Source organism: Lagopus leucura, unplaced genomic scaffold (genome assembly GCF_019238085.1).
Source record: "Lagopus leucura isolate 7727_CA_CO unplaced genomic scaffold, USGS_WTPT01 Super-Scaffold_702, whole genome shotgun sequence".
In the NCBI taxonomy this organism is placed as follows: domain Eukaryota; kingdom Metazoa; phylum Chordata; class Aves; order Galliformes; family Phasianidae; genus Lagopus; species Lagopus leucura.
Genome location: NW_024962254.1, coordinates 8283237 through 8306749, shown reverse-complemented (window position 1 = coordinate 8306749; position 23513 = coordinate 8283237). Strand labels below are relative to the sequence as shown.

The 23513-nt window shown below is 45.1% G+C and overlaps 1 protein-coding gene across 2 annotated transcripts; it reads right to left on the bottom strand.

Annotated features, from left to right (window-relative positions):
• Window positions 1-974: 974 nt before the first annotated feature.
• Window positions 975-23504, bottom strand: PANX1 (pannexin 1). Of its 2 annotated transcripts, none has more exons than XM_042862507.1 (5): window positions 23295-23504; window positions 15074-15213; window positions 6962-7185; window positions 5394-6064; window positions 975-3529 (listed from the first exon to the last, which is right to left on the bottom strand). In XM_042862507.1, the coding sequence occupies exons 1-5, from the start codon at window positions 23473-23475 to the stop codon at window positions 3444-3446; spliced, it is 1302 nt and encodes a 433-aa protein (XP_042718441.1). In that variant the 5' UTR covers window positions 23476-23504; the 3' UTR covers window positions 975-3443. The 2 variants fall into 2 exon arrangements, with proteins under 2 accessions (XP_042718441.1, XP_042718442.1); XM_042862508.1 differs by lacking the exon at window positions 23295-23504 and adding an exon at window positions 21846-21918.
• Between the last annotated feature and the right edge of the window lie 9 nt (window positions 23505-23513).

The following is a 23513-nucleotide window of genomic DNA, read 5'->3' as shown; positions in this document are numbered from 1 at the left end:
ACTGAGTGGTGTCAGAAGGCACAAAGAGGAGCTGGTGAGCAACTCTCCCACTTCAGGAGAATTATTTGATATCAAAATGATGTAGAGAGAACACTCAAAGGATGGCAGAAAGCAAACTTAAATTTCAACTTCTAACTTCCTAATGTATTTTTAAAAAGACAGATGGACGTAAATGTTTCTAGAAAGAATGTAGTGATGAACACACTAAAGATGGGCCCTTTCCTTAATATCTAAATAGGAATGTTGCTCATCTAAGAAAGTAAAATACAGTGGGAGCGGTGCTACTAAATTGAAGTAGAACTGAACAGGCAGCTGCTGCAATGCATCTTACAACAACCAGATACATCTGAAGAGGGACATGTTCTGTGGACATGGCCAGTGGGCAAGGTGGTCATGGGTGGATGGTTGGACTAGATGATCTTAGAGGTCTCTTCCAACCTTGATGATCCTATGATTCTAAGAGCTCAAGCATGCTGAGAAAGCGGCCAATTTTTAGACAGTAAATTGCTACATAGAGTAGCTATCTTGTGCTGATGTTCCATTGACAGTTTTTTACAGTTAAATAGATTCTGAACCAAAATTATCAGAGCAAAATTTGCTACGAGAACAAAACGAAATGAACACTTTAACTGCCGTGCAAAGAGTTTGCGCAGGTTGTGGCATTGGGCTGCTCATACTGCACTGAGGTTGGTCAGATGTTCTTTAAGTTCTTTACTATGAGAGTGGTGAGGTGCTGGAACAGCTGCCCAGAGAGGCTGTGGATGCCCCATCCCTGGAGGTGTTCAAGGCCGGGTTGGATGGGGCCCTGGGCAGCCTGGTCTGGTATTAAATGGGGAGGTTGGTGGTCCTGCATGCGACAGGGGGTTGCAGCTTGATGATCCTTGAGGTCCCTTCCAACCCAAGCCATTCTATGATTCTGATTCTATGAGACACTGACGTAGAATCCTCAGCCATTTACACTGCTGTAGTTCACAAATTAATTTTATTTAAATAACCAAGAATGGATACATGCTTTGTTGAAAACCTTGGAAGACAACAAGAGACTCACTGCAGTAAGTCATATTATTAAACACAAAAAGAGTTAGTACAAGGTACCGTTCATAAACATGAAACACATTACCTTCAGGAGCTTCATGTTTTAAAGACTAAGAGCTCATTACTTATACTAAACAGTTCAAACACACCCTCATCACTAAACCTTAGTATTGCACTACTGCTTCTCTAAGAACATCCAAAGCACAAGGGGTAGACAACCAAAGGAGTTTCTCTGAATGACGGCAGCACAGGGATCTGCACTGGGATCAGCAAAGCGGTCAGTAGCTCATGGCCATCTGTGAGCTCATCTTAGTCCTTCAGCAGTATTTGCATGCTTTTCTCTCTGAAGTGCAGACTTGGCAGAGGCGGTGACATCAGGGAACCTTATGGAAGGCATCCATGAGATTGCCCTTGAGAATACAATTGATGTGGATGGACCTGGTTGTGCCGATCCACGTTAGGTTGCGCATCCAACCAACACACCACACTGCTGCAGATGGTGCCTCTGCAGTACCCACACACAGCTGGCATCAGCACAGCCAGAGACAGTTCAGAAAAGGTCAGAGTGGTTGTGGGTTTGCTGGGAGAAGAAAGCAGCAGCTCAGGCCATACCCAACATACACCCCATTTCTTGCCAGTAATGCTGTACACATTAGGACCGCAGCTGTGCTACAATCCTATATAAAGAGTTAGCACAATATTATGACTTCAAGACTTCCTTTCAAATAAAGTTCCTCTTAGCTGGAAATCATATCATAACCAACCTGTTCTTGTAAAACCAACACAATGTGTCTTATAGCAGCACTTGGGATCCACTTGTCTAGCAAGAGCAGCCAATTCAAGCAGTTGCATTATCTCTTTGAAATCTGCTGCAGCACATCAACAGTTCAGTGCAAAGGCTGTAACACTGATTCTTCTTTTATTCCTCATTCTCAGCACAGAGAATGCTAGCAGGCAAGAACAAAAGACATCGATGAACTGGAAAATGGAAGGCTTACCTAGCAATAACAGGCGTTAAAAAGACAACCAAAGGAGGTGACAGACAAGAGACTTCAATTACAACAACACAGACAATGCACAAAACAAGTGCACTCATAGCATCTGTGAAAGATATGCACTGTCACCATGACCATCACACCCCCACCCACCTAACCCTGTGCCCAAAATTCAAGACAGAGTTCATATTTATGTTAACAGAAGGTAAAGGACCTGAGCAGAGCAGGATGACAACGCTAGATTCCCCAAACCATACAGTAACAAGCAGGGACACTTTTCCAATTAACAAACACTCCTCTTTTCTTTGTCCAAACCACTTCGGCTTCTTATCTCTAATTTCAATTCAGTCATGGGACATGAGGAGGGAGCAACCTTTCTTTGTGTGCACATCCCTGTCATGTTGCCTATGGGGAGCTTAGTTCTGCTGAGGCACGCAGGTGCCATTCCAGTACAATAAGAATGTCTTCTCAGGTGGGTTTTGGAAAACAGCACAGACAGTTTTGCATCTGATACCACAAACACACTGAAACCCGTCCCAAATATACAAACACAAAAAAGATTTTCTAGATATCATTACAAAATGGAGCCAACTTCTCTGATCTTCAGTCTAAACTCCCAGAAGGATATGTTAGTCCCAGAAGGAAACAACTGACAACAGAAATGAGCCTAACATTTAGCTTATGTATCATTACAGTTTGTATAAAAAATGTTAAGACATTATTTTATGAATACATTGAAAAATCAAAATCCCTAAAATCTGCAGTACCCTCTTACACTATGACTGCAGATCCTTTTTCCATCAGTGCCTAGTGAATAATCCCACACTTCACTGCTGAGATGACTCAAGACATCTTGGGCTGAACACAGCAACCCCTATTTTTCCACAGCAAAGACCAGTGGCCAGCCTCCACCTGGTACATGCTTAACCAGATTCAACAAACAAACAAACAAACAACCCCTTCAATAGGGGAGAAAGCCCTCACATGCCTCATTGAGATGGCCAAGCCCAGAGAAGCAGCATGTCACAACACAGCACAGCCATCTCTTTTTGAGGGCTGTTTCCCACGTCTATACAGAATAGTGCTCTTTTCCAATGCTGGCTTCGTGTGCATTGAGTGCATTTCACTTGTACTCACAATGGGGATTTCTTTTTTTGTACTTCTTGGTTCTTGTGGGTTTTTTTTCTTTTTTTCCTTAAAGAAATAAAGTCTACAGCATGGTTTTTCGGGTATGTGACGACGCCTGTTATTCAACAAGCAGTCTGTAAACTGGTCTGTCCTCTGAGGAGCTGCCAGGCTCCCAGGACAGTTGGACTTGAAGAGCAGAGCAGCACCTTGTGTTCAGCACAGTGAAGGCAGAGGAAAGCCCTTTTGCAGCAGCACGAAGCTCCTGCATGCGGTGGCTGGAAGGCATCAGCATGAAGAGTCAATAAGTCTTTGGCGAAGCTTTTTATCTTCTTTCTGGCCCAAGTGGTCACTTGCATCACGGTCTGGCAAAACTAAGCAGAAAGTTAACTTTTAGAAGTGACAAGCCATCAAATCACTCAACATTCTTGTTTGCAGAACTGCAGCAATGCAAAGATGGGGCAAAAAGAACAGAGGCAAGCTCTAATCAGTGTTGCCCAGTGCCAGGACAAGAGGCAATGGGCACAAACTACAACACAGGATGTTTGTTCACTCTGAACAGGAAAATTTCTCTGCTGTGCAGGTGACGGAGCAATGGCACAGGCTGCCCAGAGGCTGTGGATCTCCTCCTTGGAGATCTCCAAAAGCCACCTGGACACAGCTCTGGGGACCCTGCTCTGGGTGCCCCTGCTGGAGCAGGGCTTGGGCCCATGGATCCTCTTCTAACATCAGCCATTCTGTGATTCTATGATGCCCCATCCTCTTATCCCAGACCCTGGCCAGCATCTCCTCCTGTGCATTTCAAAGTGAACACCTACCACAACTTTGTTAGCATTAATCAATTCAATTAAAGCTAATTAAAACAAGACATCACTAGCGACAGATGAAAAGATGGGGAGAAATGGGAGAATCTTTGCTGGTGGACAGTGAAATCCATCAGTCAGAACAAAAGGGCTCTGCCAGCCAGAGTGGGTCACAACGTGGCAGCCTCTCTCTGTAACATGTTTTAACATATCTTCAAGCATCAGTTTGTTCCGCTCTAAACACAAGGAAACTTGAAGCCTCTGAAGTGTTTTTGTGAAATGAAAATAGTTTCAAAAGTTCTGCTTTTCAGTAAAAGTGAGTCAGATTTTCCTTAGCTTCTTCAGGTCATTAAGCAGACACCTCAACCTTGGGCTCCTAAACCCTGGTAGCAAAACAACCCACCTGTATCTTCAAGAAGGGTCACATTTAAAAGGAAAACTACGTTCTACCAGAAGTACTCCAACTTTCTCCTCTAGAACTAAGTGTTCCTTGTACAGGTTGAAATAATATTCACTGTTCCTTCTTATTTCCCCTGCTGTATAAATCCACTTCTCCAAACCTCAGCCCAAGAAGTGCTTGACCAAAGCACAGAGGAACAGTTACCCTGTGGATGCTGCTACTTCTTTTTTTGTATTAAATGCAGGGGCAAGGTAAACTGAAAAGAAAGTAGATTTCAGGTTTTTGTGCTGCTGAATGTTTCAAAGCATCTTCACTTCTACAAGTGAAGGACTTTGTGAGGAGGCAGACCATGGGTTTGAACTGTTTCACTGGGAGGTAGGTGCTGGTGTCCTGCTGCTTCTGCAGGGACATCTGTGACAGTGGCCAAGTTTACATTAAATGGGAAGAAGGACTTGCCACCTTTTTTGCCTCTCTCTGGATATCTGGCTTCTCTTCAATAACTTGGCACTGGATTAGAATCACATTTAAAATACACTACATTAAAAAACAAACAAACAAAAAAACCCTTTTATTTTAGCACAGAATATAACCCCACATCTTCTATAACAATTGCTCAGGGCCAGTCATGACTAGAAGATGATGGGACTATCCAGAGCACAAGTGCACCAATCCAGATCCTGACTCACCATTTTGGCAAAAACCACTTTGCAGATGATCTGCCTTTCTCTCTGCTTAATGAACAAAACACACTCGCTGGCCTCACTTCCTTCTTTTGCCAGTTTCTATTCCTCTGCCAGCAGCTTTTCTGAATATTTTTTTACATTAATCTAAATCTTTTGCTATACTGCACTCATCATACGTAAATGAAGTCATAGCAGTTATACTGTAGACGACACAGAAAAGTGTAAGCAGGTCCATTTTCTTGTAGAACACATTAAAGTGTTTTTGATAGAATACACACCTAGATGTGACTGGCTTTGTCTGGTTTGGGCTTTTTTCCTTGCTCTCTTTTAAAGAAAGCTTAGGCCAGCTCACCTTGTAGCTCTGTTGCATCTTTTTCCAACTCTTCCACAGCTGTTTCCTCCGGCTTCCCCGGCACAGCCGTCCTTGGCTTCCCATCAACAGTATCTGTCTTAATTGTGCCAAGGTTTATCAAAAGTTGCATGACATCAAACTTCTCGGAAACCGCAATGTTCTCCAGCACTTTGAGGCATTTATATGATTTCAGTTCGCTCACGTTTTCCTCAAGAAAGAGGATGTAAAGGCTTAAGTCATCTAAGCTCTTGGACTTCAGCTTCAGAACGTCGAAAGTCGGCAGGATTTCGTACACTTTGAGAATGCCCGAATTCCAGCGGAAGGGAACAAACATCGCGTACACCACCAGCGGCATCACGAGGAGATAGACGATCAGGTTAATGTAGCTGAGCACCTTGAAGACACCAACAGCAATCAGCTTGCACTGAACCACTTCTGGAACAGTTGTGTCGTTCTTTAAGATCCCTGTTTTGATGGTGCAGAGAAACTCGTCGCTCAAAGAGGAGAGGCTGATGTAGTAGCCCAGGTAGAGGCAGGCAATGAAAATAATCACGAGAGTGAGCAAACGGCAGAAAATGTATTTGATGATTAAGCATTTGGAATTCTTCTTTGTCTTCAAGTACTGCTCCACAATCGGGTATTTAAAGTGGCTTTCGGAGATTTCCCACAAGCTGCAAGAGAGAGAAGAAAAAACCTGAGTCACACAGACTGGATGACGCACCTATCTTAAATTTCTGATCAGCCTTATCCTTGAAAGCAGACACGAGGTTGAGTTTTCTCCTATTGGGGTGAGTCAGCAGTAGATATTACAGCCAGTGAAAAGCTACCAGCGGTTACATGAAGAATAATGACAATCTTACACAGAAAAGCCACTTAAGAGCTCAGACACTGGAAAATAGAGAAAGGGTATTTCCCTTACAGCAAAAAAAACTTTCTTGTTCCTTGCAATATGAAACAGGCATAGTGTGTACATCCACAAGGCAAAACACACTCTCAGGAACTCACTCAGTTTACAGTGCACTCCTTTGCCTTTCCCTTGCCAAGGCAGCGCACCGCTTTGCTCAGAAGGTTTGCTTTTTTGGTTATGTTGTTTGATTTTCTTTCTTTCTTTGGTGGGGGCTGTGGTGTAGGTTTTGTTTATTGGTTTTGCTATTGTTTTTTAATTTGCTTTACCCAGAAACTGCAGATCTAAAAGGGCAGGAGACAAGGAACAGGCTCTGCCTCGCATTGACAAGTGAGGACTGCAGCTCCTCCTGTTTTCTTATCTCAGTGGGTAAAACTAATTAACGCCTGTTACAATGAAAAAAAGAAAAACAGGACATCTCAGATAATTAATAATTGGAAGAGCTAATCAAATGTTTTCTTTGTTCAAAAAAAAAAAACAAACTTGCAAGTTCCAGCTCCAAGTTCTCACTGTGATGATTTCCAATGTCTTTTTATTTAATCAATTTAAAAAGGTGTTGAGCCACTACTGAATCTTTCACAACAAATATCTCTGTGAGGGCAGGTGCCACATCTGCTCAGAGCTTAAGGAGAACAGCAAAGAAAGCCAAGCTGCAGCGTCCTACCTCTGTGTTAAGTTTTCATTAGCAGCTGGAATGAAGTCAGCGGGGTCTCTGGGGTCTCCGCTACGGACACTATTTGCAGCTTTGATTGCTCTGTTATAGGCTTTGTCAAGTTCTTCCATGATAAATTTCAGGTCTGAAGAGAGGTGAGGTGCTGCTGTGAAGCGCCAGAACAGACATGGTAGGTACAGCAGGATGGCCACGAGCAGCAGGATGTATGGGAAGAACTGAAGGGAGAAGAAAAGTTCAGATTAGGCCCCACCTGAGTATAAAATAAGCCAGCCATCATCCCCCATAAGCATTCCACATAAGCCCATTACATTCCCAAGAACCTTCTTTAAATGTTTCTACTAAACTGACTTTTCGTTACCAGGGACACACAGGGCAGTCAATTCCCTCTTCATTCAGCTCCAGTAACCTCAGTGCTGCTTAGAGCTTTTACAGAAAACAACACCACACACCACCATGAAAAAGCAAAATAAAGTTACCATGATCCTGACAGTAGTCTCCATTGCTTAGGGAAAGGACTGAAGAAAGCATAAAGCACAACAGCCTCAATGTTTCCTTCTTCTATTCATCACCAAGTAGGAGCTTTTCCACCATAAAATGAAATCTCCAACTCCCTCCAGCTTCTGGAGAGAACCTATTATCTATCTGCTGTGAGTTCCTATTCAAGGTGTATATTCATACATAACAGTACACTTACAGAGCCATGATGTACAGTCTAGTTGGACAAGCCATTACTATAGGATTCTGAGCAATTTGACTGCCCTTTAATTCATTATATTAAACTGTTGATAGTTTCACTGAACTCAAATCGAGCTTTAGTTCCTATGGAATTTTAAATTAGTTGTGATGAAGAAATTTGGATTTGGCTTAAGCTATCTTCAGTGCTATAGCTGCACACATGCACGTCCAGTGGAAAAGCTGAAGGGGAATTTTAGAGACAAGTTGGGCTGGAATCATTAGTCATTAAGTGGGACAGTTCTGCTTACATCAGTGGATCAACAGATATTTACAAGATGAGAATCTGGACCTAATATTAGCTTGTGTTTGCATTAAGCAGGAGAGATTAACGTTTCGTATGCACAAAATAATTAATCTGATGTTGCTGAGCATCTATCCAGGAATGCTGCTTCTAATATCATTCACCAATGAATCATCATCATTAATGCTAGGGTTGTATATGATACATTAGCAGGGAAATGAAAACTGACTACTTAAAGGAGCTTCATTCAGCATTTGGAGACCATAAAGTGAACTAGATTTTGGGATGTGCACGCTGTCTGCATAGCAGTCACACTGGAAATATGTGACACTATGAAATACGTGACTGTAAGATACAGCCATGAAAAGTATTAAATAGCCACAGAAAGCAAAGAATGAATGAAATTATGAATGAAGGTGCAGCCCCAAAGTTGCACTGTCCCAGTCCCTGGGTCTTTCTTTACCTGGACAAAGGCTCTGGTGGCACATTCTGCACTTACGCAGCCAAGTAACAGTTGTGATGCTCTGCCCCAGACCTCCTCCAAGCCCACCCACCTCCCTGCCCTCATACAACCTTCTCTCCTTGCATTTTCTCCTTCCCTGACTGCTTTACCACTTTTTATTCACCTACAGCCATCATATTACTGGGATGCATACAAAGGCATGTCGCTAAATTTCCCTCACAAGGTTCTTAAAACTCCCAAAGCTGCAGCAGACGGAAGCATGAAGAAACTCCATGAAACTCTTTTCCAAATGGTCACAAAACCAGAGCAGGAGCACAGCCATTAGCCCAGCTCTTTTGGTTTGGAAAGAAAGCCTGTGTTTGTCAGTCCTTCCACAGCACTTGATGCTTCACTCCATCCTTCATTGATTCTAGCTCCTTTTTAAAAGGAAGGACATTTGTTCCATTTGTTAACAGCAGGCTTACATAACTAGCCAATTGTTCTGAATCATTACATTTTGGGGTCCTGAACCAACAGGCAGAAGTGAAAATGCAAAGTCATTCAGCATGAGTCCTAGGTTTTAGAACAACAGACTTGGATTACCCAGCTCATCTGACTGCGTTTAGAGTCACGCACAAAGACTTCTCATTTTACGAAATGGACACTGTGGTATTCACACATGGATGTGCATGTGCAATATGCCCCTTTTTATATATTTACTTCAAAGGCAATGAAAAAAGGGGAACTGCTGCTCCAGTCCTGTAGTAATCAGACAAAACAGGAAGTAGCACTGACCTTGAGAGCTCTACAGACAGAGAAAGTTACTTCCCTAAAAGTAAAACTCAGTTTTACTTTGCTGTTTATCAAGTTCCTTTCCAAAGGCAAGTTCACAATGTTGGATTTAAATTAGTAAATGACATGGCACAACACAGAAAGTGGAACATACACATTAGAACAGGTAAAATATCCTATGGTGTGACATGTTCTTTTCTGAACTTCATTAGTGAACTGCAGTAAGGGCTATAACACCTGGAGGCCCTTAGCTTCCATCTCCACCCAGTGCAAGAGGAAAACAAAAGGAAAGGCAAAGGCCCAACAAGTCTGGCACTCAAAACCAGAGTAAAGGAGCTTCAGCTACATTGCTCCAAGTTTGGGAGGTGCTCAGCATAGGAAATGTTTGATTATTTGCCAGGATTTGGACTTGATCATCCTTATGGGTCCTTTCCAACTCAGGATGTTCTGTGTTTCCATGATTATTATACTGTGTGATTATGATTCCACACAAGAGTAATGCATGTACCAGAGACTCACAACTAGATCTTCCTACATGTTTTCTGCCAAGCACATTTGAGCTCCAATGGATGTACCTTCCCTTGTTGGTCACCCAGTCTGATAGTAGCCTTTGTCAAACCATGAGCTCCCAAGGAAGCCCAGCACTACAAAGCCAAGCACTCAATTCCCTCATCCTGTACTGCTGCAGCTCATTTAACTCCACAAATCTTGAGCACTGCGTGCTTTACAGGCTGTACCCTAACTTCTCCTCAAAACCAAGAGCACCTCAAACTTGAGCAGGATGTACAGAAGAGTCAGGATGTAGAGCCACGATCCCCCATTTCAGCACAGAATGTGGTTCATGTGGTTTTCAGTCTTTACTTGCAAGAGCAGCCATGAGGGTTAGCTCTAAACAAATCAGCTACGCACACCAAAATGCTTACACTCATAGACGTGTGCTGTTTTCTTACATCCCCAGTGAGAACTAGCTTGAGCAGTTTTAAATCAATACTGTGAATGGAGAAGACAAATAACCCTCATGTATGGAGTAGGAACTCTAGAAATCTATTCAGAAAATGCAAAGTCATGACTATTTATTCAAGTGTCTGCAACTGATTCTCCCATGAAATTTACCTGCACAAATTGAGTGCATGTTTTCCAAAATGTTTTACTGGGAGTTGTGAGCACTTTGGTTCAGATGAATTTTCAGAATGGCATAAACTATCCTCACTACATTTCAGTTCCCAGTGCGCATACACAGTCTACAGTGTCAGATCTAGTGCTGCAAATATCACAATGAATTCCAAATACTCTCTTGACATGGTTTTTGCCATCTTTTATTGAAAGGTCCTCCACAAAACATATCCACCTGAACAACTGGAAGCTACTGCTTAGCAACATGCTATGGCCACAGCTCCAAATAACAGCAATTAGCCAAGTACAGTCCAGATCAGCTGCCCAACGTCTAGCACACACTGTCATAGCTGTCTACAGGAGTCTTCCCAGGCTTTAAAGAAGCTGGCAAGTAGAAGATCCCAGGCTATTTCTAAGGTCTCTGTTCTCTGCCCTGCTAAACACCCTTCTGAGTTTCTTGAGGTTGACTTGCCTTCTTGAAGACATATGGTTCAGTCCCTTTGAACTAATCACTGAGAACTCAGCTAATTCAGCAATCAAAATGCATACATGAGACACATTGCATTGCACATTGCAATGCATACATGAGACACTGTATGTAATGAGTAATGATTTTGTATATACAGATAAGATGATTGAACCAAAGGACTGTCTTTTAAAAATGCATCACCTTCACACTCTCCTGAAAATAAGGGAAAAATCAGACTAAAACCTAAAAGAGCCTGTTATATACACCCAGAGAAGTGGATGCTCCATTGTTGGAGACATTCAGGATCACACTGGTCAGGGCTCCAAGCACCTGGTCTAGCTGTAGGTGTCTCTGTTCATGGCAGATGAGTTGGACTAGATAGCCTTAAAGGGTCCCTTCCAAGTCAAACAGTTCTATGGTTCTATGATATAGCATCCTCAGCTTCAACCATACTAAGATAGTGTAAGTACAGCTGTGACAGGCAAGCTGAAAGGGCTTCTTACTGACTTCTTCATATGCTCAAATACTGTCTTGAGATTCAAAGAAAAAACAGCTGCCAACAGTGCAGTGATCTATTTGATAGGACTTGAGACTTGGATAAAGGCAGTGAGTGGAAGGTGAGAACCACCTCTGTGAAATTATAGGAAAAAACATTTTCTCATTTTGCAGCATCTTCAGTCCTTATTTATTTTGGGCAAACACTGCTGAAATGATTGCAAGCATTCAGACTTGTACTATGGTTAATAGTGGCAAAACACTAAGTCAATCATAGAACCATAGGATGGTTTGGGTTGGAAGGGAACTTAAAGCCCACCCAGCCCCAACCCCTGCCATGGGTTGGTTGCCCCCCACCAGCTCAGGCTGCCCAGGGCCCATCCAGCCTGGCCTTGAGCACCTCCAGGGATGGGGCACCACAGCTCTCTGGGCAGCTGTGCCAGGGCCTCATCACCTCTGATCACCTCATCACAGTAATAACACTCTCTGAACAATAACACAAAGCTGTTGAACTGCCCGGGTCTGAAAGACAGCCTTGAGAAAATTGACAGGCATACAGTAATACTAAACAAAGAAGGAAGCACTGAAGCACTTCTACTGATTTAGGATCAAAATATTTTTCATTAAACAATAAGATAACAATGAAGTACCAGCTTCTTCAGCCCCAAATTCCTACATGCCAACAGGAAGAGTTCAAGCAAACGAAGCATGCCCCAAACTGGCTGACAGCAACAAATTCTTCCAGAACCAAAGCTATTAAGCTCCCTCTGGATACAACCCTGTTCCTATTGCATGAGATGTTTCACCAGCTTTCAGAGCAGAAGCATGAGCTGTAAATGACTCATCATTCTAAAGGTTGCCACGTGGTTGAGAGACTGTCCTGCCTCCAGAACTGAAAGTGAATTTCAAACCATGCATGACCTTTTTTATTCCTCCTGTTATGTGCTCTCTGCTACAATACAGCTTAAAAGCTGTTTTTCCAGATTCAAATAGTGAGGCTAATGAGACTAAACTAACTGTAACACCACACAAAGAATGGTTCGGAAATGTATCTGTATCCTATTTTCCTTGCACTCTAATCGCTCTGGGTGGGGCTTTATAGGTGAAAGATGAGGAATCCTCAGTCAGCTGGGAAGCTGTTACCAACCTGGTAACAACTGTGATGGTAATCCTATCAACAACTCACTAAAGGACCTCAGGAGGGTTTGTATATCTACAGACAAGCAATTCAGAAAGCAACCCACAGGTCCACAGTACATCTCAGTTCTATTACTTTCCCCACACCTTGCTCAGTTGCTATGTTTGGTGCCTACCAAGAGCCACTAAGATAACGCTCATTGGTCTCCCGTTTGTACCTGTATAAACCTCTCTGTGTACGATGCATTAAAAGGCTTCACAGAACAGTCTTCTCCTTGACTAGACTGGCCACTCACAGAGGCCAAAAGCTTGTTTCCATTCCAGTTCAAAACAAAGTTATGTTTTATCAAAACAGACCATCATCTTTAGAGATGAGAAGCAAACTGCACAAAGGGAACAAATATGAGGGCTGCCTCTTACTTTATTATGTTGGCCCATGACCACAGAGACAAGTCTTGGTAGGATGGCAGTAGAGGCTGAACCTTTCCATCAGTATCCCAGTACATTTTGGTACTGTGTGATAGATGGCATCAGAGGGGCAGTCTGACAAAATAGTGCCTGACATGGAAGTGTGGATGAAGCAAAGGTGCGTCACTGAATTCCTCCATGCAGAAAGAATTGTTCATTTATTGATGCTTGCTGAAACTTTTTGGAGACAAAACAGTGGATGCAAGCACACTGAGGCAGTTGGTGGTGAGTTTCAGCAGTGGCAACAGCAGGTCACCTCTTGAGGTGATAACGCCCTCAATAATATGCTTTAGCTTTTGCAAACTCTGAAGTTGTCAGGCAACTGGACTTAATGGTCTCTGTAGGTCCTTCCAACTAACCATTCCCTTCCATCCCATCCCATCCCACTGGCTGTCCTCCAAGCAGCATGTGCAGTTTTGACAGCTGCTCCACTGGCAGGGCTGGGGGCCAAGCATGGGCGCAGAGGTTAGGCCCAGGCACCCTGGCCCAGACACAAGCTGTGACTCAGCTGTTTGGAGGCGCTGCTCACTGCCAGCCTGCAGGGTTTCAGAAGGAAACATCACATACCACCTGCCATAGAGGAACTGTGGCACTAAGAGCCTTGCAGAGATTCCTGAGACAGCGCCAGTCAGCAGATTAACATGGGCTGTGTCATGTCAGTATGACACAAAGGCTTATTTGCCATAGCTGGCAAACTAAGAGATTTGCAGCTGCAATTGCCAGCTATCAGCTGTAGCATAAAGTTCAATTAAAAGAGACAGGTAACAAGAAGTCATTTCCTTGATAGAGGGAGGGAGCAAGGCGTCCAGCTCTGCAGGCCGAGGCCCCTCCTGCCCAAGCAGACTGATGTCCCAGCAGCTTCAGTCTCCGCATGCCTGGCTGAAGTGAGCTAGGGCACTCATTGAGCAATGATGAGTTCAGGTTGGAAGCCAACAACTCTGGCTTTAATATTCATGAAATGAAGGACCTCTAGGTCCAGGTTATGAGTGGAGCTCACTGAGGAAGGCAGTAGGAAACCTTTACGGCCAGGGTTCTGGGGCAAGAAGTGAATCAGAGGTAGCCCTGAACTGTCTGTCCGAGGAGATCTAACCAGCTGACTGGACAATAAAAGCTGAGGCATTGGTTGTGCCAGCAGAGCCCAGAAAAACAGGCACTGCAGGTCCCAGAGCCAAGCTGCCTCTAACACCAGGTCCTCATCCCATGGCCACTGGGGTGATTTGCTGGGACACAAAACTGTGGCTTGAATGTGGTAATAAGGTATTAAAACAGCAGCACACAACAAAATCCACACATCCACAGAGCTCCTGCTGTGTTTCTGACTTCACCATCAGCACTGCCCAAGCATTTAAGTCAGAATCTGCAACTCATGTCAAAACTCAGCCAACCCCTTTGATGCATCTCAGGTATCTCAGAACCCACTGCACTTTGCAGCCACAGAATAGGCCCCTCGCTGGGAACTCCTAATGATGCTGCTTTGCTTGCAGCAGTGAAAGGCTTAATGGGAACAACCTGAGAAGCTCAGAAAAGCTTCTCAGAAAAGCACACTGAAACATGTTGGTGCCCATTATATATTTCACCTCTCCCAAAATCCGTATCTGCCCTGCATCCAACTTTCTCCAACTGGCCAAGTATAATACAATAAAAATATCAAATATTTTTACTATCTTGCTTTCAGAAATTAAGGTTTTGATACAGCATTAAGTCAGCTGCTGTGTCTTGTATCCTGAAGTTAAAGCAGTTCTTTAAAGACATGTTGGGCACCCAGCTCCAGGGCAACACATCAACATTACTCTTTTGTCAGCTAACTGGTGACATTTGTTATCCTATAAAAACAGATCCTTTACTTATAAGCAGAAAATGTCTCTTCCAGCTCTACCCCTTTGGAAGTAAGAAAAAGAAAACACTCTGTCTAAAAACAGAAAGTCAAGTCAAAGCCAGGGATAACACCAGAGAAGAATCATAGAATCACAGCATCCACGGAATGGTTTGGGCTGGAAGGGACATTATAGATCATCCAGCTCTGAAACCTGCCGGGACAGGGACACCTTCTACTAGATCACTTTGCCCAGAGTCCTATCCAATCTGGCCTAGAGCATCTCCAGGGATGGGGCATCCACAATTTCTTTGGGCAAAAAAGGAGGAATGAGAAAGGGAATGTAAAGGCAGGCTTCTACATGTGGCCACTGTTTCCATGAGGAGACCCGTACGTACTTTATGGAGCCAGAGCGGAATGTTCTCCAGGTTGTTGTAGGCTGGCTGCTTTTGCTGCACTGCTGCCCAGCAATAGGAGTCCACGTAGGCAGCCTGGCGCCAGGAGAAGGAGCTGGGTGCAAAGCAGCTTATCTGGGCACCTGGAAAACAGAGCAGAAGGGATCATGCACTCAAAAGATGAAAGAAAATAAATCAAACTTAGAAAAAAAAAAAAAAAAGCAAAAAAAAAAGCTCATACTTGTGATTTTGCTGCATCCTAAGCTATTACATTGAGAGTAGGAAGTATAGCAGCACTGAGAATCACTGAATTCCCACAGAACTACATCCAGAACTCCCACTGGGACTCTCTAATGTCTCCTAAACGTTGAAACAGATGCTAGAAACATCCATCTTTTAGGACTACTTCCATAATTCTGGGGAAGGACTGTTACCACTCAGACCCCTCTTCCTCACATTGGCCAAAGGAGAGCCAACAGATAAAAAGTGTGACCACATGAGGCTGGTTTCCCAAGGAAGCAGCTACCACAGCACACCATCTTAATCCCAAGTGCTCACCCCTCACATGTATTGAAAGAAGACCTCAAATATCATTCCCCCAGCCCTGCAGTCCATGCAGTAATGCAAAGGCAGGTGTGTCCCACACTTATTCTGCCTCTGAGCATGAGTTTTGGCTTTGGGTTCATGTTAGCCCTGCTGTAACTCCTAGCAGAGCAGGAGTGGTCCCCAGGCTCTTCCAAAGGTCTCCAGGTTCAGGGCCAGGCACACCACAGCCATCTCTGCTCACTCCCAGCACTTCTCCAGCCTCTGGCACTTAAATGTAAGATTGAGGCACTAAGTGGCAGCCAGAACAGCCTCAGCCCGGGAGTCAAATTCTGCTCTGACCAGATGACAGGCAGCAGCTAAGTCTTCCTGAAATGTGTGTCAAAGAGGAAAAGTGGTTATTTGATGTGGAGCATCAGTAGCCCCCTTAGGTGAGAGACAGTAACACAGGACAAGGGGTTTTGCTTTTCCTTTGGAAGCTGTGACAGCCACAGCAAAATGTAAAGTTTTCAGTGGATTTTCCTAGATGCTGAAACACAACAGCTGTTTCACCAAATGTTTACACAAAGTGGAGGTCACCCTTCCTTGAGGACCTCTATGCCAAGAACAGCCTCCGACGCCTCCTCCAGCACAACACAAATGTCAAAAGAGCAAAAAAGGGAAACACTGCTACTTTTTTCTTTCCTTTTCTCAAAGTTATTGGTAGATGGCATCACTTTATGCTTTATGAGAGCATGTTTCTGTACAAGACTGTTGAGCCTCTTTGCTAGTTTAGCCTCTAGAGAACAAGAACTGCTTCTGTAACAGAAGATGACTGCACTAGCCTTGTAACTTGTACAGCCTTTTCACAATGTAGCACAGTTAAGGGGAATTATAAATGAAAGCTTTTCCCTATGACTCACTATTACAATTATTTCTGAGGCTGTAGTATCATAATGATGGGGTCTGATCTGTCACAAGCCTCCCTTATGGAAAACAAGTTGCTGTTTATCAGCCCAGAGCTCACGTGGCTTAACTAACTTGGCACAACACAAGCTCTTGCACTCTCCTAAAGCTTCAGAAGTTTCTGCTTTGCAGAGAAATTCCCATTACCTGTGGAAGAAATAACCTGCAGAGAAGAAAAAAAAAAAAAAGGAGAAAAGAAGGATGCAATTGGAGTGTCTCTGTCCTTGATGGGCATCATCTATACTCTGCTTTCCCTAACAAACCCCCTGCTGCTGGCTGAGTGCAGCAGGAAACAAGTGGCCCTTTCACGGGGTGAGCAACAGAAGTGTTCAGCAAGATGCTTTGTCCTGTCTGTGTCTGGCATCTGCAAAAAGAACGACATGCAGGGTGTTCATTCTCATGAATGGGTGCAAAATCACTGAAAGTGAGAGGGCCCTTAAATCAGTGATGCACAAGGCAGCCTCCAAAGTGGTGCAGACACAACTTCCTACCAGAACAGGCACAGCAATCCCAGGGCAGCAAGCTCAGCTCTTCAGATCCCCACACTTCAGCCCAGACTTAGGAGACCTTCAGACCTTCAGCCAGGAGTCCAGCAGGTCAGAAACAGACAGCAGAGGAGATGGGGACTCTCCAGTTACCACCCTGCTATTTAATTAACTTAGTGCAGTTCTGCTTGTAAATTCTTGTTAATATAAGTACATCTTTGCACTAATCATGGTGCAAAGAGATTACATCTTTGCGCATTATCTTCACCAAACACAGATTACTCAACGCATCTGAAAGTCAACATGATTTTACACCCTTTTTTCCCCTCCTTTTCCCCTCCAAAGGGGCACACAGGCACGCCTGTGTGACCTCAGCTGAAGAGCAGCAACTTGAGCTGTCACCTTGCCCAGCTCCACATAGCTTCATGTCCACCTTGCCAACAGCACCCAGTGTCTCCTCTGTGCCTGGGACTGGAAAACCCATTCTTTTTTTGCAGCTGGCGACTCTCCAACTCCTCTCCAGCACAGGACAGCCCACAGGTGGAGATCCTGCCCTGGTGACATCGTTTCATCTCCCAAAGAAAATCCCTGATTGAAAGGACAGAGTCCCAGTTCAGCAGGTGACTGCCTTGCTGGCAAACAAAGTGACACCCCAGGCTGTGCCTCATCCCTCACCAAGGCAGGTACCAGCAGGAAGCACTGGTTTTGTCCCCAGCAGCCCAACACCTCTCTTCCCACCAAGGCATCTAATTAAGAAACTAAAAGACATTGCTTCCAAGAATCAACATTAACCACACACTGAAGTGCTTTTCCTGAACTGAGGTCAGGTGGTTTGTAGCTAAACAGATTAAACCTTCAGTGAGTAATTACTGCTTCCTACTGCACCGCAATCATTGGGAAGAGATTTGCATAGGCTCAAATGAAAACTCAGCCATTAATTACTACCATAATGTTGAACTGGGCAAAATGAACCAGCCATGATATTCAAATACCTGATTTTATCCAGCAAGAATTAGCGACACTGGCAGCCACAAACAGGAAAATCAAGCAACACGTACACAATGTACAGACTGCCAGGCACCATCCAACGCACACTCTTCTCACCAATATTAAAAGACAACCTCACACTTCAAAATAAAAAAAAAAAAAAGATGTCCCAATGCATGCCAAAGGAGAAGAAACTGGATGTGTGGGTTTGCATGCATGCATTAAGAGCAGACCAGAAAGAATGTGTTTATTAGATTTATAGATGCCTCTTACGGACCAAAGTGGCACACCAGGTGAAGGATACTCACGGTGTTCAAGAAGGAATTGTGGAGGGAGCTACAGCAGGAAAGGAACAACTGTTTGCCAAGGCTGACTTTAGCAGTGGGGAAGCAGAACATAAAGCCCAGGTGATGCCATATTCAAGCAGAGGAGCCACCAGGTGTCTGTCCCACTCCATGGGGCTGGGAGCTGTTCCTCAAGGAACTCTCAAAACCAGGCAGGGGGAAAAGAGCTAGGTGTTGACCTGGAAGGCCTTCAGAGTGACAGGTTTGTTTAATAATCAGGGGAAAAAAAACCCTTCCCAATGAAATTCCCACCAATGACATACAAAAAAACATAACAAGTTTCTCTTCACCCAAAGGAGAAACATCTCAGAGCTGATGCAATGAACCTCTGGCTCCACTGCTACTTCACTGTTACTGCAATCCTCTGGCAATGTCAGAGGGCCACAGCGCTTTAAAACAAGTTTTGGTCCCCAAAACAGCTTTCCATCATTTCTGTAGGAAATGAAAGCCTGGCTCTGTAGATGTTGAGCAGAAAAGACTCTCCTCATTGATAGATGAAGATGTTTACCCAAAGGCAATTTGGACTTGCCAGTGAAGCAAACATTGCTGCAGGTTTGGGTTGGAAGCTCTTGGCACAGGCTTGTCCCTGACAGCAGGTACTTCTGATCTTCACTGAGGGCTCTTCATGTGCCAAAGAGTAGCACGGCATGTGCTGCCATGGAAAAACCATAATCAGCAAATCGCTGGAACATCCAGGGTGACATGAGCCAGCAGTGTGCACTTATGGCCTGGAAGACCCACTGTATCCTGGGCTGCATCAACAGAGGCCAGCAGGGCAATGGAGGTGATCATCCCTCTCTACTCTGCCTTTCTGGGACCCCATCTGGAGTACTGCGTTGGTCCCCAGCACAAGAAGGATGTGGAGCTCTTGGAGCAGGTCCAGAAGAGGCCACAAAGATGCTCAGAGGGCTGGAGCACCTTCCCTATGAAGAAAGGCTTGGAGAGTGGGTGCTTGTTCAGCCTGGAGAAGAGAAGGCTCCAGGGAGACCTCACTGCAGCCTTCTGGTACCTGAAGGGAGCCTACAAACAGGAGGGAGACCAACTTTTTGCACAGTCTGATAGTGATGGAACAAGGGTGAATGACTTTAATCTAAAAGAGGCGAAACTTAGGTTAGCTGTTAAGGAGAAATTCTTCAGTCTGAAGGCGATGAAGTGGAAAGAGTTTGGGGAGGGTGAGAAGCACTGCTCCACAGTCAGTCCTCTCATGAACTCTCCCAGTTTCAACAAATAAAAGCACGAGGCACAGCCCGCATCCCAGCACGCAGCCTGCTTCAGCAGCCCTGGGGAATGTCCTCTGAGCTCCCAGCCAGCAGCTGCCACAGTCATAGTCTTTGGCCTAATGACACCCAATCTAACCTAGCTATCACAGAAGTCACAAGGTCAGATTGTTTCCCAAAACCCAACCCCACGACTTGTGAACATGAAAGCAGACACACCAGCAGGAAGGGCCAGCAAGGGCCTAGCAGCAGAGGCAAGGAGTCCAGTCCAAAAGATAAGGCTAATCCCCTTCATACCCCCTGTTCTACTGTCCAAGGCATCCCAAAGTCTACATACAGCCTCCTGGCAGAGATGAGAACTAAAACAAACAAGGAAAAAAATATCCTCCCAGAAACTAGGTGGGATATGAGCAGCACACAGAAGTTTGTCACCAGTTGGAAAACCCAAGGCAATCACTGGGAGCATTAATCCCGTGGTATGCATGGCACAGGGTAGGGCCTCCTCACCTATGGGCACCTCCAGCACAGCAAGGTGGGGGCAACCTGAGATCATTAGGGACAGTAATACTCATTCAGTGCTACAAATTCTCATTTTGACAGGCACATACCACTGCTGTGGGCTGGTCTATGGTCAGGCACTTCCCAACCTGTCACAACTGATAAGCTCATAGTGCTACCCAAACCTTCATGTTGGTTATACCCAAGTTTAAGTGTCTTTACTTGGCACATGGTGGTTTCCTGGTCCTGGGAAGCTTTCCCAGGGGTTTGCTATGTCATATAATAAGCATAGATGTTATAAGGAGGATAAAGTCATGCTAGGAATACATGAGCCATACACAGAATCATAAAATCATTTGAGTTGGAAAGGACCTTTATTAAAGGCCATCGAGTCCAACCCCCCTGCAGTGGACAGGGACACCTACAGTTCGATCAGATACTCAGAGTCCTGTCCAGCTTGACCCTAAATGTCTTCAAGGATGGGGCATCCACCATCTCTCTGGGCAACTTGCGCCAGTGCCTCATCACACTTAGCATAAAAAACTTTTTTCTTATATCCAGTGTAAGTCTCCCTCTTCTAGTTTGAAACCATTTCCCCTTGTCCTATCACAACAGACCCTGCTGAAGAGTCTATCCCCTTCTTTCTTACAGCCCCTTTAGATAATGAGAGGCTGCCCTCCAGTCTCCCCAGAGCTTGCTTTTCTCCAGGCTGAACAGCTCCAGCTCTCTCTGCCTGTTTCTATTTCCTCTCTACCCAACATGCTTGGGGACTGTCTTGTCCTGGAAAGGTCTGGATGTGCCACTTTCCTCCATGCAGTTCCACAAAGCCCTCTGTACTCCAAGATGCAGCAGCTATCACAGCACTTGCTGTGAGGCAGAGGGCTCTGGAGACTTCTCTTTGCCCTTCTCCACACAGTGAGGCTGACAAAGCCCTAAGAAGTGGCACTGAAAGATATTTCAACTGCCCATGTCTCAGTGACAGAGTAGTACCTGACCACCCGTAGCGTATTCACCCTAAAAACTGCTGAATGCCATAGGAAACAATGTAAAGTAGTCATGTAACACATGCACACAACGCTGCTCAAATCCTCACAACCCTACGATTATTTCCCAATTCCCAGTAGAAAACAATATCAAACACATACAGAGTATAACTAAAAACAAACTCAGGCCTAAGTTTTCCCCTTCCTTGCAGGATGCAGACAAACAGAGCAGGGGCCACGTGCCTACCGACCCGCAGGGCTCCCTGACAGAGCACAGTGGATGTACCGTGCCTCCTGCATAGAAATCCTTTGCAATACACAAACTGAATCTCATCTGCTATCTGAAATTTCCATCAAAACAAGAAGTCACTTGATAGCATCAGAAAACCTTTGTAAAGGTCTTAATCATTTCTCATAACCAACAGCAAACACAGGTGGGATTAAAATTGCAGTTATAGGGCCCCTGTGCTGCAACTGAGCACCAAACAGCAGGAAGGCAACAGCTGAAGCTGCCAGGGTACTTTAGGTGGGAAGAATGTAATTATCACAATAGAAATAGGATCTGAGCACTTATTTTTGCAAAGTGCATGCAATTTTTGTATGCAGAGGAAGAGATATTTCCATGTTGTGACTCACACATTGCTTTCACAACCACTCCAGATTTGGGGTTGCCCTTTCTCAGACTCAAAACAGACCTACCATTTTCTATCAGTTTAGCAGCCCTGAGTTAAAAAGCACAACTACATCAGGAAGCATTTGAAACAAATACTTACTTTCCATTTCAACACTGGCTCCACACCAGTGCCCAGGGAAGTGCCAAGACCCAATGCATCCCTCAAAACACCTTAAAAAGAAAAGCTCCTGCCCGGCAGTCAGCGCAGCACGGGGAGCAACTATCACTTTCTGTATGGAAACCACGTGGGTAGCTTTGCTCACACCGGGGCCTGCCAGCACACGGTTGGTCTTTTTCTTTTTGAAACACAGGAACTGGCTTTCAAGCTTCAGGTTTTCTTCTGGGTTCTCAAGATCACAAGTAAAAAAAAATAGAGATACATGGTGTATCCCTGGTGTGCAAAACACAGTGCATACTTTAATTTGTGCTTTGTGAATCTGCTGTAGTCACAGAATCAATTTGAATCATTTTCATATTGAAAGGTACTGTATGCTGTATATGCCATGCACCAGGGCCCAAACATTCGGTTAGTGAAAATGAGACCTTTGCTCATCCAAAAGAAAGGAAACTTTCACCAAACTTAGCAATTCAGCTGCAGGTTGGAGCTTCGCATAGAGGAGGAAAGTAACTTTAAACTAAAAGAGGGGAGATTTAGGTTAGATGTTATGTGTAAAGAATTTCTTCCTAGAATGGTGAGGCCCTGGCACAGCTGCCCAGAGAGCTGTGGTGCCCCATCCCTGGAGGTGCTCAAGGCCAGGTTGGATAAGCCCTGGGCATCTTGAGCTGATGGAGGCAACCAGCCCATGGCAGGGGTTGGGTGGGCTTTAAGTTCCCTTCCAACCCAAACCATTCTGTGTTTAATGATTCTCTGAAAAATGAAAGAAATACCACTGCAGGGCTCGGCAGAGACCTTGGTGGGCAGGCGTTGCTTCCAACTGAGCTGGGCACAGCGCTTTCAGAGAGGAAAATGGAGGAAGAACAGATCCCCGCATGAGCTACTTTGTGCACCTGCGCAGCCCCTAAATTGAAAGCCTTCTTTTTCGCTGCTTCAAGAAGACAAGTGCACTTGTTGTAGCTGATGTGAAATGGAAAGGTTCGCTTATAGAAACGCTTCTGCACCCTTTCAGTCTCTGACTGACCAAAGTACCACAGGACATGGTTGTCCTCAGCACTTCTGCTTGGTTGTTTCCAAGTTCTGGGTCAAAGCCACATCCACTGAAACATGGCATTAGATGGTGGGGGCACCTTACCTATTATGCAGTTTGAGATCTGATTAGCGCCATACACGATGTTTTTCATAGAATCACGGAATCATTAAGGTTGGAAAAGACCACTAAGCTCACCACGTCCAACCCCAGCCCATGCCCACTGCCCACGTCCCTCAGCGCCGCATCCCCACGGCTCTCGATCACCTCCAAGCACACTCCGCCCCGACCCCGAGCGGACCCCCGGTGCCGAGCCCCTCCCCAAACCCCGGCGCTCGCAGCGCTGCCCCCGCCCCGCCCAAGCCTTTGTGTGCCGCGGGGAGGGGGCGGCGGGGGGCGGTTACCGATGGAGACCTCCTGGGCGAAGGCGAGGGAGATGAGCAGCAGCGGCAGCCCAACGGCGATGCAGGTGACGATCTTGTCCAGCGCCAGCTCCAGCCGCAGCCCTTTGTAACGCGTCTCGGGCGGCTCCTTCAGCAAGAAGTCCGAGAAGACGTACTCGGTGGCGATGTGTGCGATGGCCATGGCGGGCTCGGCACGGCACGGCACGGCACGGCGCGCTC

Bases quoted from the DNA above. Each gene is read 5' to 3' on its own strand.
- PANX1 (XM_042862507.1), bottom strand. From the start codon at position 23,475: ATGGCCATCGCACACATCGCCACCGAGTACGTCTTCTCGGACTTCTTG. The intron at 15,214-23,294 runs GTAACCGCCCCC...TCTGTTTTCCAG, and splicing joins CGCCCAGGAGGTCTCCATCG to GTGCCCAGATAAGCTGCTTT. The intron at 7,186-15,073 runs GTACGTACGGGT...TTCTCCCTTCAG, and splicing joins TTCCGCTCTGGCTCCATAAA to TTCTTCCCATACATCCTGCT.